Source organism: Phyllosticta capitalensis (genome assembly GCF_038381095.1).
Source record: "Phyllosticta capitalensis strain CBS 128856 chromosome Unknown BKA78scaffold_3, whole genome shotgun sequence".
Classification (NCBI taxonomy): Eukaryota; Fungi; Ascomycota; class Dothideomycetes; order Botryosphaeriales; family Phyllostictaceae; genus Phyllosticta; species Phyllosticta capitalensis.
The window spans coordinates 2751854-2765511 of record NW_027117441.1 but is presented as its reverse complement, the minus strand read 5'-3'; the positions used below and the strand labels follow the sequence as shown (position 1 = coordinate 2765511).

Below are 13658 nucleotides of genomic sequence, written 5' to 3'. Positions count from 1 at the left end.
CGACTCGCAGAAAGGAGCTCGATGACCACCACTACGTCTGGCCGTTTGTGGCGGCGAGATTAAGCAAGAAAGCGTCGTTACAGCAGCGAGCACGGCAGACAGCCAGCAAGCCAGCCAGTCGACTCGCAATCGCAATCGAGCTGCACAGCACATTCCGCCGGCCGTCGTCGTCACACCAAATGTAAAGTACCACAGCACCATCGTCTTCCGCAGTGGCCGGGCATCTGGATCATTTTTGAAATCGGGGCGGGATGTCGGTATCGGTTGAAGCTCTACATCTACCCTTTTCTCCTTTCCTCTCTTCCTTTTAATCCCTTGGGTTCAATCAGTGTTTGCAACAAACTGACTTGGAACGGGTGGGCGGCGCAAAAGTTCCTGGGATGCTTGGGTTTTCTTGTCATTTGTTGTCTGGATTTCGTGGTGGAGCAATGGGGCCATCCATCTCATTTTTTTTGCTGCTTGCTTCATTGCGTACACGCACCTTCTGTCTACTTGCTATATACCGCACATACACCCACGCTTCTACGAATCCGCGCGGAGGTAGAGCTGGGTTTAATATTACTTATTTACCACTCTTGTGCTCTCTTGGCTATGACTGTGGAGAGATGAGGTGGTGAGGTGGACGTTGGAGACTTCTCCCTCTCTGGGTACATGCACTTGGGGGGGCTGTTTTTGGTCACGGTTTGCCCTGTCCAAGAAACCATCTAGGATTTTGAAGTCGGCTCAAAGAAGAAGACGCGCGATCTGATTTAACCGCCTGCTCCCGGCTTTTCTCTTTGGCCGCGAGCTGTAATGGGTAAACAAAGGCATCGTGCAAACATCGATTGCCGAAAGGGTGCTGCTACTGGTCGCTACCGATCGCATGTTTTGTGGGGAATTTGGGACATGTGTATTGGAGGAGTATGGTATAGCGGCTGCTCAAAAAGGGCGTATCAATGCGGAGGTCAGATCACTTGCATTTGGGATGGCTGCTGGTATTGTGGGCTTTAAATGCTCTCCCCTCCTGTCTTTGGATCGTGAGAGTTGTCGAATGCTCCACGTGGACATTGCTCGGCGACCCCTGGGACTAACATTAAACAAGCCTTGGAGTTGACATGTCTCCTCATCGGCCAGCTGCGTTTTCGAGAAGATGGAGCTCCAGATTGCCAGGCTTCGGTTTGTCTGATTTTCTCTATGCTATGTGTATCCATCTACTCCCTACTCCCCCACACATCCCTCCACCACTCCTTGAACCCATACGTCGGCCGCCTATCCTGGCTCACCTTGACCTTCGGACCCGCCAACCGATCCATGAAGCCTCCATCGCCGCCCTCTCCACCTCCAGGACCTGTGGGAACCTTCCTCTTGGGCATGGTCGCGCGGATGCGTATTTCGTCGGGAAGCTGCGGCGCGACGTCGGCAAACGCGGCGCGCAGCTCGCGGTCGAGCGAGAAGTAGGGCTTCTTGGCGAGGTCGGGCGCCATGAGGTTGTAGGAGCGGGTGAGGTCGTTGAGCTTGGTGATGGAGAGGTTGAGGAAGGAGTGTTCGGTTGCTTCCCAGGTCGGATCGCGGAAGGGGTGGTCGGCGGCGGGGATGGGGGGAGGTGTTGGGTTGGTGTTGTCAGGCTGTGGAGGAGCGTTGTCAGTGCTTGTGGTGCTTGTGGTGCTTGTGGTGCTGGTGCTGGCTTCGACCACCGTCACTTCGGCGGCTTCATTGGCAGAAGCTTCTTCGGAAGGCGTGGATGCAATTATGGTGATTTGCTCGGTGGAGCCCTCAGCTTCAGACGACGGCGCTGCCTTGAGCTCACCAGCGAGCGTGATCTGGCTCATATGCCCCTCATTGTCCACGGCGCTCAACGTCTCAGTCTTCGGCTTCTGCGGATTGAAGATTTTCTCCGCCGCTGCGTATGCCTGCGCCCGGCGAATTTGAGTCTCCAAAGATCCGCCCTTGGCCGCAATCATGCGCGCAGCATGTCTCTTCCAGTCGTTGCGCAGCCGCGCGCGGAAGCGCGTTGCGTCGCCGACAAGCTCCTGTTGCTTCTCGATCCAGGGCGGGACAATCTCCTGCTTTTGGATGATCTTGTTCATAAAGTACTCGGTGGTGTCGAGAAAGGGGTTGCTGGCGTTGTAGTCGCGCTCAATCGTTTTGCCGCGCGGTATATTCTTAAACTGGCCGCGGGAGATGGCGTCCTCGATGCGCTCGTTGGCCAAGCTCTCGAGAGCGCGAATGCTCATGGCGCCCGAACGACCGGCTGGCTGGAAGCGCTCTTTCATCTCCCGCCGTAGCTTCTCCTTCTCCTCTTGCGACATGCTGCTGTCTCTGAGGTCGGCGTACATACTCGTCTTATCCCGCGCATTCGCCAGCCGCACGCCAGCGCCTGGCTCAGCCGCGCTCTTTCTGCCCGTATCGACCTTTGCCGGCAGCCGAACAGGTGGTGGGCGCGGCTTTGCTCCTCGCATCGGCTTGATCGAGTCGTTGAGCATGCGCAACGACGCGTCCTCGACGCTCTCCTCCCCCGTCCATGCTTGTGCTCCGGCAATGTCCCGCGTGCCCTTTCCTGCGCTCGCTGGTAGATTTGCATATCCAATTTGACTGGCGTAGTCGTTGCGGAAGTTGGCATTGGCGATGCGCTCTTCCAGTTGCTTCTTGAGGTCCTCCGAGAACCCGGCTTCCTCGGTGGCAGCCTTTTGAGCTCGCCGTCCGCCACTAACCAATCCCTCCTCTGTAAGTTCCTCCAGTCGACGCGTCATCGCGCCCTTCTCCTCTCCATTGCTCTGCTTCTCTCCATCATTGTTGGGTTCATTGGCCTTCGTGGGTTCTGGTTTCGGAACGGGACTGGACTGAGCGCGGGGTGGCGATGTCGATAACCAACGATGCGATGGGGCGGGTGCACGAGGAGTTTGCCGAGATGCTCGCAAGCAGCGAGTACAGACGTAGGGAGGAATCGACGTTGCTCTATGCATACAGAAAACTGACCGCTTCAAAGACGCGAGGTGTGGTGGAGATGGATGATGCTCTCCCGTCGGGAAGATTCCGCCCGCGGAAGACTCCATGACGTCGGGAGATCTACGCCAACTAAGGCGACATCGGATTGCCGATCTAGTCACTGACATCACAATTCAACAGCACCATTTGAACAAATGAAGCACACATTACTTCCAACTCCTCATAGACACCTGCTAAGGAACTGTACAAGTGCGCTCTAATCAGGGCGCATCGCGTGCAAAATGCCGCTATCCAAAACCCCAGAACTTCCCTCCCGGAAAGATAAACGAAGAAGCCAATGCCTGGTTATACTAAGAAAGGCCCCACTCTTCCATCTACATCTTCTCCCTTCTCCCTTCTTGCTACCTAAAAGAAATGCGCTGCGCTCTTATTTTACTCTCCCTTCAGCTTGTCTTGCGCGACCTCAAAAGCATCCCGCAGAAGGTCCTGCTCTTCCTTCTTGTGCGTGCTCTTCAGACCCGTGGCAACAGATGCACTGGGGTTGCGGCCAGCGTACAGGACATGCCTGCGGTTGTGGTGCTCGGTCTGGTTAAGAAGCGTCTCGATGCGGGGCTGAGTGAAGCTCCAGGCACCGGCGTTCAGGGGCTCCTCCTGAGCCCAGACAATGTTCTCAGCGTTGGGGTAGCTGTCGAGGTTGTCCTTAAGCTGTGCCCAGGGGAAGGGGTGCAGCTGCTCGATGCGGGTGATGGCAACGTCGTTGATGTTGTTCTCCTTGCGGTGCTGGACGAGAGCCGCGTAGACTTGACCAGTGCAGAGGATGACGCGCTTAATCTGGTCATGGGCCACAATGTCGCCGGACTCGTGGGCGGGGTCAGGAATCAGCCACTCAAAGTGCGAGTCACCGGTGAACTCTTCAATGTTGGAACGGGCCATCGGGTGGCGGAGGAGAGACTTGGAGAAGAATAGGATGAGCGGCTTGCGGAACTGGCGGTTCATCTGGCGACGGAGGATGTGGAACATGTTGGAGGGCTTGGTGAGGTAAGCGACCTGCATGTTGCAGTCCTGGTGCTGGCGCTCGAGCTTCTCGGGCTCGGGGAAGATGCGCGGGTCCTCGTTGCAAAGCTGCAGGTAACGCTCCATGCGTCCCGAAGAGTGCTCAGGGCCCTGGCCATCGTAACCGTGGGGAAGCGACATGACGAGACCGCTACGCTGAAGCCACTTGACTTCACCAGATGCGATGAACTGGTCAATGATACATTGCGCGTTGTTGGCAAAGTCACCGAACTGAGCTTCCCAAATGACCAAAGCGTTGGGAGACGACAGGGAGTAGCCGTACTCGAATCCGAGGCTGTAGAATTGTCAGCATGCAATCAAAGTTACACAAAGTAATACACTTACACGCCGAATTCGCTCAGAGACGAGTTGGAAATGACAAAGGTACCCTGGTCAGGGCTCAAGTCGGCCAAAGGAGTGTAGGTACCCTCGTTCTCCTGGTCGTGGAGGACAGAGTGACGCTGCGAAAAGGTACCACGCTCAACATCCTGACCGGATACGCGGACGTGGTGGCCTTCCAAGCACAGAGTGCCGAAAGCCAAAGCCTCAGCAGTTGCCATGTCAATGTTCTTTCCGTCAGTGACAGTCTTGGTGCGGTTTTGCAAGATACGCTTGAGGTTCCTGTGAACGGTGAAGCCCTCGGGAGCGCTGCCAATCTTCTCGCCGACCTGCTTGAGAATGTTCTCGTCAACAGCGGTGGGCAAGTGAGGAAGGATCTCGGTGGCAAGCTCCTTAGGAGACTTGAAGCCGTTCCAGGCCGAGGTCAGCCATTCCTTGGCCGTGGGCTGGTAGTCTTTGCTGCGAGAAAAGCTCTCCTCGAGCATGCCCCACACCCAAGCCTTGTGCTCCTCAATGTCCTCCTTGGAAAAGGTACCCTCATCCAAGAGCTGCTTGACGTACTTGGGCAGCGCAGGCTCGTGTTGAGAAATACGCTTGTACATCAGGGGCTGAGTGAAGAAAGGCTGGTCAGTCTCGTTGTGTCCCTGCTTGCGGTAGCAAACCATATCGATGACAACATCCTTCTTGAACTTGGCGCGCCAGTCAGCAGCCATCTGGCAGACAAAGTTGAAGGCCTCGGCGTCGTCTCCGTTGACATGGAAGACGGGGGCGTCGATGGCCTTGGCAATGTCGGAGCAGTAGGGGGTGGAACGAGCAAAGCGGGGGTCGGTGGTGAAACCAATCTGGTTGTTGACGACGATGTGAATGGTACCTCCGGTGTGGTACTTGGGGAGAGCGTGGAAACCCATAGTCTCGTACACGACACCCTGACCAGCAAAAGCGGCATCACCGTGGAGCAGGACGCCCATTGCAGTCTTGGCCTCTTGCTCGTCATTGTTGTAGTGCAGAATGGCGCGGGTCTTACCGAGCACCACGGGGTCCTCGGCTTCCAAGTGAGAGGGGTTGGCAACGAGAGAAAGCTGAACGCGCTTGCCGGAAGGCGTGGGACGCTCAAAGTTCATACCCAGGTGGTATTTGACGTCACCGGAACCCTCGTCAGCGGGGTCGGCAGTGCCGGCAAACTCGCTGAAGATTGACTCGTTGGGCTTGCGGACGACGTTGGAGAGAACGTTGAGACGACCACGGTGGGGCATACCAATGACAATGTCCTTGACACCATAGTCGACACTGCGGTCGATCAGAGCCTTCATACCAGGAATCAAAGTCTCACCACCCTCAAGACCAAAGCGCTTGTCGTTGGGGTACTTGGTGGCCAAGAAGGACTCGAAGCTACTTCCCCAAATCAGGCGGTCGAGGATCCTACGCTTCTCGTCGACGGAGTACTTGTAGGGCTGGGGAACTTCAAGACGCTCACGAAGCCAGTCACACTGTTCCCTGTCGGGAATGTGGATATATTCGATACCGTACGAGCCGCAGTAGATCCTCTCACACGCCGCGATGATGTCGCGCAGCTTCATTTTTTCCCGACCCTCAGCCTTGAACTTGGGCAGAATACCGGGTCCCAGCGTGAATTCCTCATCCAGGTCCTTTTCGCTAAAGTTGTAGTGCTCAAGCTCGAGCTCCTTAGGCTTGCTGTAGCCAAATTGGACGGCCTCGCCGCGGATGCCTAGCGGGTCAATCTTGGCCTTGTGGTGACCACGGGCCTGGTATGCGCGGACGAGCAGCTGAACCTTCAAGTGCTTCATGACCTCAGTGGACTGGCCATCCATGCCGAGTCCAGGGGTGGCGAAGGCAGGCAGGCCGCCGATGGGAGCGGGGACAATGGTGGGGGGCGGCTGGAAGGCTTGCGAGACGGGCATGTCGCCTTCCTCCATGTTGCGGAAGTAGACCTGCCATGAGACGTGGACGCTTTCGGGGTCACGTTTCCACTGCATGTACATTTCATCGACGTAGTTGGCAGTGTTGCCCTGGAGGAAAGAATCGCTCGGGTCCTGCGGAGGGAGTTAGCGGAATCTATGGAGGGGCAAGAGAAGTGTAGCATACGACGCCTTTGCTCGTGTCCTCGGCGGACACGGCGTAGGAGCGGCGGAAGCATTGCTGGGAGGTGACGGCGAGAGCTCTGCGTTTTGAGGCGAGCGAGGTGTTTGCGGAAAAGCTGGGTCGCGCAGCGGCAGACAAACGGCTGCTACACTGGCGGATGGTGTTGCGCAGCATGGTGTGGGAGGAGGGTGCCTCGGCACTAGATTAACAATTCATCAAAGGGAGAAGGGGAGGAGGGAGTGGAGAGTGAAGCTCCAGACTGTGGTGGAGAAGTGAAGTTGGCAGAGGCGAGTGTCAGAGCCGGAGAGGCTTTCGCGGCGGGTGCAGCATTCGCTCATACGCACGGGCCATTCTGGGGTGTTACTGCAACGGGCTTAGCGCGATCGTCCCCCATCTGTCAGCAATTTTCATTGGACAGCGTCCTCCGTCTGTAAGAAATGCCTCACCTTTCTTTGGCCAGTCGTCACTTTGTTCAACACCACCCTCTCCGTCTCGTGAACCCCTCAGTCACCTGCTCGAGTACGAGGCCGAGTCAACCGCGACGCCCTGTTCCACTTGCCCCGTTCTCCAGGCCACTGTTTGTACCGTGGCTGGCGCGCCTCGACCGCCCTTTTTCCTGCCTCCTTTTGCTCTCTTGACAGGGTGCCGAGAATGCTCCGCTGTCCTGTCCACTTTCTTACGTTTTACCCGTGTTTGTTCCTACATCTTCCGGCCGTCCGACAGTTTTGAACCATCTGCTCCATTATTATTGACACGGCTATTCTGCACTGCGAATCCCAAGCGAATCAAGACCTCCAGCCCTGCCGGTAGAGCGTGCGGGACTTGTGCCAACCAACAAGTGCACAGCCGGGCCCTAAGACTATAGCCGAGAGTCTTTGCAGCGTCACACCCACGAAAACCACTGCTGTTCACTGCAACCTGTCTGGCTTGTTCATCCTTAAAGCAGTATCCTCTTTCAGTGCCAAGCTCCATGCTACTGGAAGCTTCATCCGTCTCCAAAACGTTTCATGTCTGCCCAAGGCTGAGTCGTCAACAATAAGGTTAGTTGTAACGGATTGCGCGCATGGTACGGGAACTCAATGCACGTGCTGCGTCCCTCATTGCATCTCTTAATGATCGATTTGCTTTTCTCGGGGTGCACCGCATCTTGACGTCTTCACGCACACAACGCATGCAGCAGCATTCTGTTGATCCGACTACCAGGGGTCCCCTCCAGGTTGACGTCATTATTGATGACAGCCCCCTGACACACTGAAACGATTCTCCCAGTCACTGACTCGAGTCCTGGAGGTCGGTTTTACATCGATTTAACATTGCTCCTCTTTCCACTCTTTTGCGATGTACACCAGCGACGATTCCACGGTTCATGGAGGACCCTTGTCCGGAGTCTTTGCCCAAATCCTTGACAAGACCCTTGACGAATCCGATGCGGGAAACGAGCAGAGAGCTAACCCGAAAACAGACTTGCCTGACCTGCTCGCCTGGATCAGTCCCAGGTTGCGGTATGCCTTCCAGATTTGTTGCACGAAGTGTAAATGAGGATACAGAGGAATCCGGAAGGAAGCCCAAAATTCTTCCTGAATTCACAGTCACACAGCGGGTGACAAAAGAAAGGCCAACTTCAAGTTTTCGTGCAATGGTCGCATGGCATAGAGCTGGTGTCCAAATTACCAATTAGAGATGTGTGAATTCAGGGATTCAAGCACCCTGGCACCGCTTTGGCGTTGACGTTTCTCTGCAACGCACTATGGTGTGAGGGACCGTAATCCTTAGTGAACGATTTATACAACAAAAAACCGACGGAGCTTCTAGTGCAATCGAGCTCACAAGATGCCCTGGGGACGCCACGTGCCGTTGCGTCCAGGCTGCGGATGTTCGGTCTCGGATTTTTCCTCGCACTCCACCAGGTTTTTCTGCCAGCTTTTGCCTCCCCGAATATGTACACCATATCGAGTCGCGGCAGTTGCTTCCTCGTTTCTCTGAAGAGAGGCCGTTTGCGGCAGTCGGTTACGACGCAGGACCTCCGATGACACCATGGATGACCTGGACCAGTCGAATTTCTGACAGAAACATCCCTTGATTCGCAGCTTCCAAACACAGTAACAAGAGGAACAACTACTGCAGCCAACTCCATGCAATTATCACAATGAGACGATCGTTCCAAGGCTGTGTGGGCTTTTGAAAAATCCTACGACAAACTGTATCATGTCTGCAGCTCACGAGCAGTCGCCATGGTAAGTGGTGTGCTTGAATCGCCTTCCGATGCCTGCGCATCAGTTCCCCGGTAACTATTTCGATGGGCTGAACGCCACGAGGAGCATCATGGGGCACTACTTTAGTTGCTAGATTTCGATGCTGGTAAAGGTAGCGTACTCCCTTGACGAGCACTTTGCAGCGATTTCCCCATTTTCCACCTTCACGGATCAGACATCGACCAAACTCTCCAGAAGAGCGCAAGGCCAATCGCTCTGGAGCCATGGCTGCTCCCGAGGATCCCGACGCAGTCATGCCAACAGCGGCTCCGCCTGAATATCAAGAAATCACGACAATCAAAGACAGGAAAGACACCTTTGGCTCAACCGTATCGACCGTAACTTCCGTCTGTACATCAACACCACAGCCCACCCGGAGGAAATGGGCAAAAAGAGCAGTCGCACATGCGTGGCTTAACGCCACAGTCGCCGTCTCTTCAACTGCGTTGCTCTTCATGTTAATCCCCTGGTTAATATCGTCCTCAAGTCAATGGAGTCAATTCAATTTCTTGACTGGCCGGGCAGTTGGTGGCCAGTTTAGCCAGATGCAGGCCAAGGCCATCGACTTTGTTTGTTCGGCGCTCATGGCACCAGCACTCATGCTTGTGTTGGACTATCTCTGGTTTTCGAGCGCGCAGGTATCGGCCATCAACGAACGGCAAACAGCTCAAGGCATACCTCTACAATCACTGGTCGTGGCCAGCGGAACCGACTGTGGTACCTACGACATGATACAATTTTGGCACCTGATGAAAGCAAAGACTTGGAGGTTTCTCTTTCTCGCCATCCTGGCTTTACTATCAGCAATCACCAGGACCTCGGTATCCAACATAGTCGCCTATGAGGCCTACGACGACCTGGTTCCATCCAACGGAACACTGAGATTCATGAGAGACATTGACGTAGACGGAGCAAACATGCATGGGGACCCGCCAGAGTCTCTGAATGCTTACAACTACAGCAACTCGCAACAAGCGGCAGCGGCGAATGCCATCTCGAGCATGCTGACCTGGATCACGCTGACAGGAAACAAGACCTTGGACCGTGGAGATGGATACGTAGGCGTCAATGCAACGACGCGCTCCATGAACAGCCTCCCGCAGTCGATGTTGCAGATTCACAACATACCTGGATGGCGACTGACGATAGACTGTGTGCCCTCGCAACCAGACTCGTTTTATGCCGTCCCTTATGATGATTACGACACCCAGCTTAGGGGCATTTGGTTTGACCAAGACAACGAAAGCAGTCCGCCGGAAGTCGCAGACTGGTTTGCCGGTGACCTACCTGGGGTAATCGGCTCCCTCCAACAGGCGAACAACGTCTACTTTCCGTACGTCCTGTTCGATAGAAATTCGACCGAAATCTACATTGGCGACGCCACTACGTCCGACCGCAGCCGCGATGTCTATCCTTCGATTTTTGGCCCAGTCCAACCAGTGGTTTGGAATGCTTCATCTCTCGGACTCGATCTGGATTCTGGTGTCATGTCGACGTGGGGACTGCGCTGCTCGCTATCGCGCCAACAAGGTCGACTCAGCTACGTGCGCTCGCCAGGGCAGCCCTGGACCATTTCCAAAAAGGACTTTTTCGGGCCAAAGAAGCCGGCGTACTCGCGCCTCTTCGACTGGCAGCTGAATCTCAACTTTCACGCTCCCGGCCGCAAGGAGCCCATGCCGGGCATCGGGCCCGCGTTCAAGCGCACTGCTGGGGAGATGCCATGCACGGCCGCACAGTGGGCGTTTGGAGCCAACTCGACGACGTGCGTCAACTTTACGACATGGATCTCCAACTTCCTGTACGCGTCGGGAGAGGCGGAGCGCATCATGTACGAAGTGGCAGCCACCAACTCATCCATGGTTCTCCCAGAGTACTTTTACACGGCGGCGACCTCGCAGTCCGTCCAGCAGTACCGCATCACGTACATCCCGCTCATCCTGCTCTTCGGGCTCGTCTCGATGCTCATCGCGGCCGTCATCACGGGCTCCATGGCGTTCTATACGCGCAACACGCTGACCAGCCTCGCGTCGCGCCAGGTGTGCACGCTGCGCCTCGTCGTTGACAGTGTCGCCGGGCTCAGCAGTGATGCCGGCGTCATGGAGGCTGTTGGTCGCTTGGGTTCGCGTCCGCTGGAGCGCTGGGCTGCGAGGTACAGGGTCAAGTACGCTGTTGTGGACGGCGAGGAGCCAGACGTGAGACTGTTTAGATCGAAGGGTGTTGCTGCTGAGAAAGAAGCTGAAAAGTGTTGAATTTGTTGGACCGGAGCATGTACGAGTGAAGTGAAGAAAGGCAGCCGGCGGCGCTGCTCTTCTGCGATGCACTTTTATGTACGATTACCGTAGCAGCTCGATATCCCGTGTACAGGTACGCGACAAGTTTTTGGAAGGCCGTTTTTGATATCATGTCTACGACCAGATGTATGATGAGAATTGAGCATGTTCAGTTGAAAATCAAATTACTTCAAGGTTGCTCGTACTGCTCTGATACTTACCCCTTTCCTACCCAAATTGCGCATGCGGTCACATCTTCCCTCTGGCCTCTTGCGTTTCTTCTCATTAGCCAGCCTCAGCCGACTCCCTTTCGCCAGCCTCCACATTTGAAGTTCAGCACGGAATACTGCTTCAGCTGCAGCGGTTCAAAACACTTTGGCCGCGTCTTACACGGCACAGCCGAACCTCAGCATCAGCATCCGAACTGAACCTGGCGCATCTCACAGCCAGCATTTCCTACCCACCCACCCGCTGGACTCAGGCCGCGATAGACGCCGCCTGCTCCGCGGCCTCTACCATTGTGACTATGGCCTCAGGCCAAATTTCGGCGGCGAGACGAGTCAATAATGACGAAAGCGAGAGCCAAGTGTTACCAGCCTCAGTCTCAGCCTCCTCACCACGACTGTTATGTCATCATCAGCCTTGGCCTCCCGGACCTTCACTTCAGCCCCGTGTCTGCTTAGCCCCTCCTCTCACCTGGGCAGGTACCAATATACGAACGAGGTACCTTGGCTGAGGTATCTTTGTCATACTCCGAAGGCACGGCGGGGAGTTCAACTAATGGAGCCAACGGAGGCTGACAGACCTTTTTGGATACGTACCGAGTGAGAATCTCGAGATGGCTCACTCCGCTCACCACCGACCCCGTTCATCTGCCCTACTGCGCCACTTACTCGCCCTCCGCCTGGTCGAAGCTTTCCGCTGGGCTGCCTACTTTGCTTGTCCCAGGCTGGGCATTTGCGAGGCTGAGGTGAAGCACATAATGACTCGCCCCCCCTCGGCCGGACTCGTCTTCGGGGACTCGTTTTCGTCCTCAGCAATCCGGCGGCAGGCGCAGATAGACGCAACTGATTATGATGCGCAGCGCAGGCAGTAGACATGTGCGTCAATCGTGCCATGGCACAGGCAGACTGACACTGAGACGAGAAGAAAGATAACGCAGCTTACTTTTTGCGCAGCGGCGTTTGGCCCGCCTCGCTCTGCCTGCTGCTCGCGCGCTCTGCCTAAAGGCCGCACCGCACCGCAGCAGTCGACGGCATTCACCGGCCAACGAAACGCAAACGGCGTAATCGGACTGCTGGCGGCGACATGGAGCTTTACCCCGCAAACTTGTGCACCTCCACCACAGGAAAGCGCCCGCCGACTGAGTGTCCGAACGGACTGACTGCGCGCACTGCGCCTTGTCGTGGATTTCATGTGGCGACGGTCTTGGAGCGGGATAACGGGTGCATCGAGCGCAAAAGGACGGTGAGGCGGTAAACAAGGCACTACTCGGCCACTTTTTACCGCGCGCTTTGTCGGCGGCCGCTGGAGAGCGGAGCGGTGGGTGAGAAGGAGTGGTAGTGGTGAAAGAACAAAATGCGAGGGATAGCGTAGCAAAGCGAGACGGGTGCTGGTAAATAGAGATGGCTGGCAGTTTTATGTACTTCGCCACACTCATCTAACCGGGGGTTGAGGACATGTCTCGGCGCGCAGTGCTTGCTATCCACCTACCTACCTGTTTGGGTTAAGGGGATGTCGTTTGGCGGCGGATGGTCGAGTAGTGAGATGGGTTGTTCTCTCCGCTTGCTTGGCGACGATCCTCGGCTGCAGTCAGGATTTGCAGTTTAAATTATCCGAAAACGTGGGCGCGAAGGACGGTTGACAGGTACGCGAAGGATGGGCTCGGCAGTCTGCAGCTACGTGCGTCGTAGACGACATTGCAGGGTGTGTAGATACGGGCAGCTCCCACATGGGCGGGCACGTCATGGTGTTGGCGATGCGGGATGACTGGTCGCTGGGTCACATAGAGTTGAGACAGGCGAGGTGTGTCGAAAAGGTGGGTCGAGGTGGTGTTGAGGTTGAGGGAGTGTTTGGTTGACGTGGGAGGGGGGAAAACAGCGCAGGGCAGGTTTCTTGTTTTTGATTTTATCGACGTGTCTCTGACATGTGCGTGCTCACTGGAAACTTGGACAATCAGTAATTCTCCACGTAGGCCGTCATTCAGTCACTCATGATGGAATGAGGCGTCTTTTTTGCACAGCCCCTTTGCCAAGCGAGCACTGCAATGTCGCCTCCCCATTGGCCAAGTCCCTTGTCGTGAGCTGCATCTGTGGCATCACCGCTTTGAAGTGCCTCCATCTGTTTGCTTTCCGCCGTCTTTCTCCCCGCCGCCCTCCCTCTCTTCTCATCACCGGACTGCTCACTCACCAAGCCTCGCTGCAACTAAACCACGAAACCGTCTGCATCTGCCCGGCCGCCCGCCCGCATCTCCGCCCATCCACCACTGCACTGCACCGCCTCCCCAGTGGCTCTCGATTCGGAATTCCACCTGACGGGTGCTCATCTCACTCATCCCATCACCAATTCCCAAGCAAGCCCATCCCGCTTCGATCCGCCCGGACACCGTGACTCTATCTGTCTGCATTGGTTTTTCTGCAAGCCACCATGGGTATGTAAAGTGACCTTGCATTCGTCCAGCCCACACGCCATCCCGCCTCTCCTCTTTGTCCTCCTCCGA

The 13658-nt window shown here is 55.8% G+C and overlaps 4 protein-coding genes across 4 annotated transcripts; 2 read left to right on the top strand and 2 right to left on the bottom strand.

Moving 5' to 3' along the window:
• The first annotated feature begins 283 nt into the window (after positions 1-283).
• Positions 284-709, top strand: BKA78DRAFT_107212 (uncharacterized protein). The gene has a single exon (XM_066882192.1). The coding sequence runs from the start codon at positions 381-383 to the stop codon at positions 615-617; it is 237 nt and encodes a 78-aa protein (XP_066747061.1). The 5' UTR covers positions 284-380; the 3' UTR covers positions 618-709.
• Positions 710-920: 211 nt separating this feature from the next.
• Positions 921-3066, bottom strand: BKA78DRAFT_310196 (uncharacterized protein). The gene has a single exon (XM_066888094.1). It carries the CDS (start codon positions 3030-3032, stop codon positions 1191-1193), a length of 1842 nt encoding a protein of 613 aa, XP_066747060.1. The 5' UTR covers positions 3033-3066; the 3' UTR covers positions 921-1190.
• Positions 3067-3113: 47 nt separating this feature from the next.
• BKA78DRAFT_264884 (2-oxoglutarate dehydrogenase-like protein E1 component) lies at positions 3114-6951 on the bottom strand. Its single transcript, XM_066885452.1, has 4 exons — positions 6864-6951; positions 6421-6780; positions 4324-6368; positions 3114-4273 (listed from the first exon to the last, which is right to left on the bottom strand). Exons 2-4 carry the CDS (start codon positions 6589-6591, stop codon positions 3358-3360), a joined length of 3132 nt encoding a protein of 1043 aa, XP_066747059.1. The 5' UTR covers positions 6592-6780; positions 6864-6951; the 3' UTR covers positions 3114-3357.
• A 1942-nt stretch (positions 6952-8893) lies between these two features.
• BKA78DRAFT_351416 (uncharacterized protein) lies at positions 8894-10918 on the top strand (the record flags this gene model as incomplete). The annotated part of the gene is made up of 1 exon (XM_066891165.1): positions 8894-10918. One exon carries the CDS (start codon positions 8894-8896, stop codon positions 10916-10918), a length of 2025 nt encoding a protein of 674 aa, XP_066747058.1.
• Between the last annotated feature and the right edge of the window lie 2740 nt (positions 10919-13658).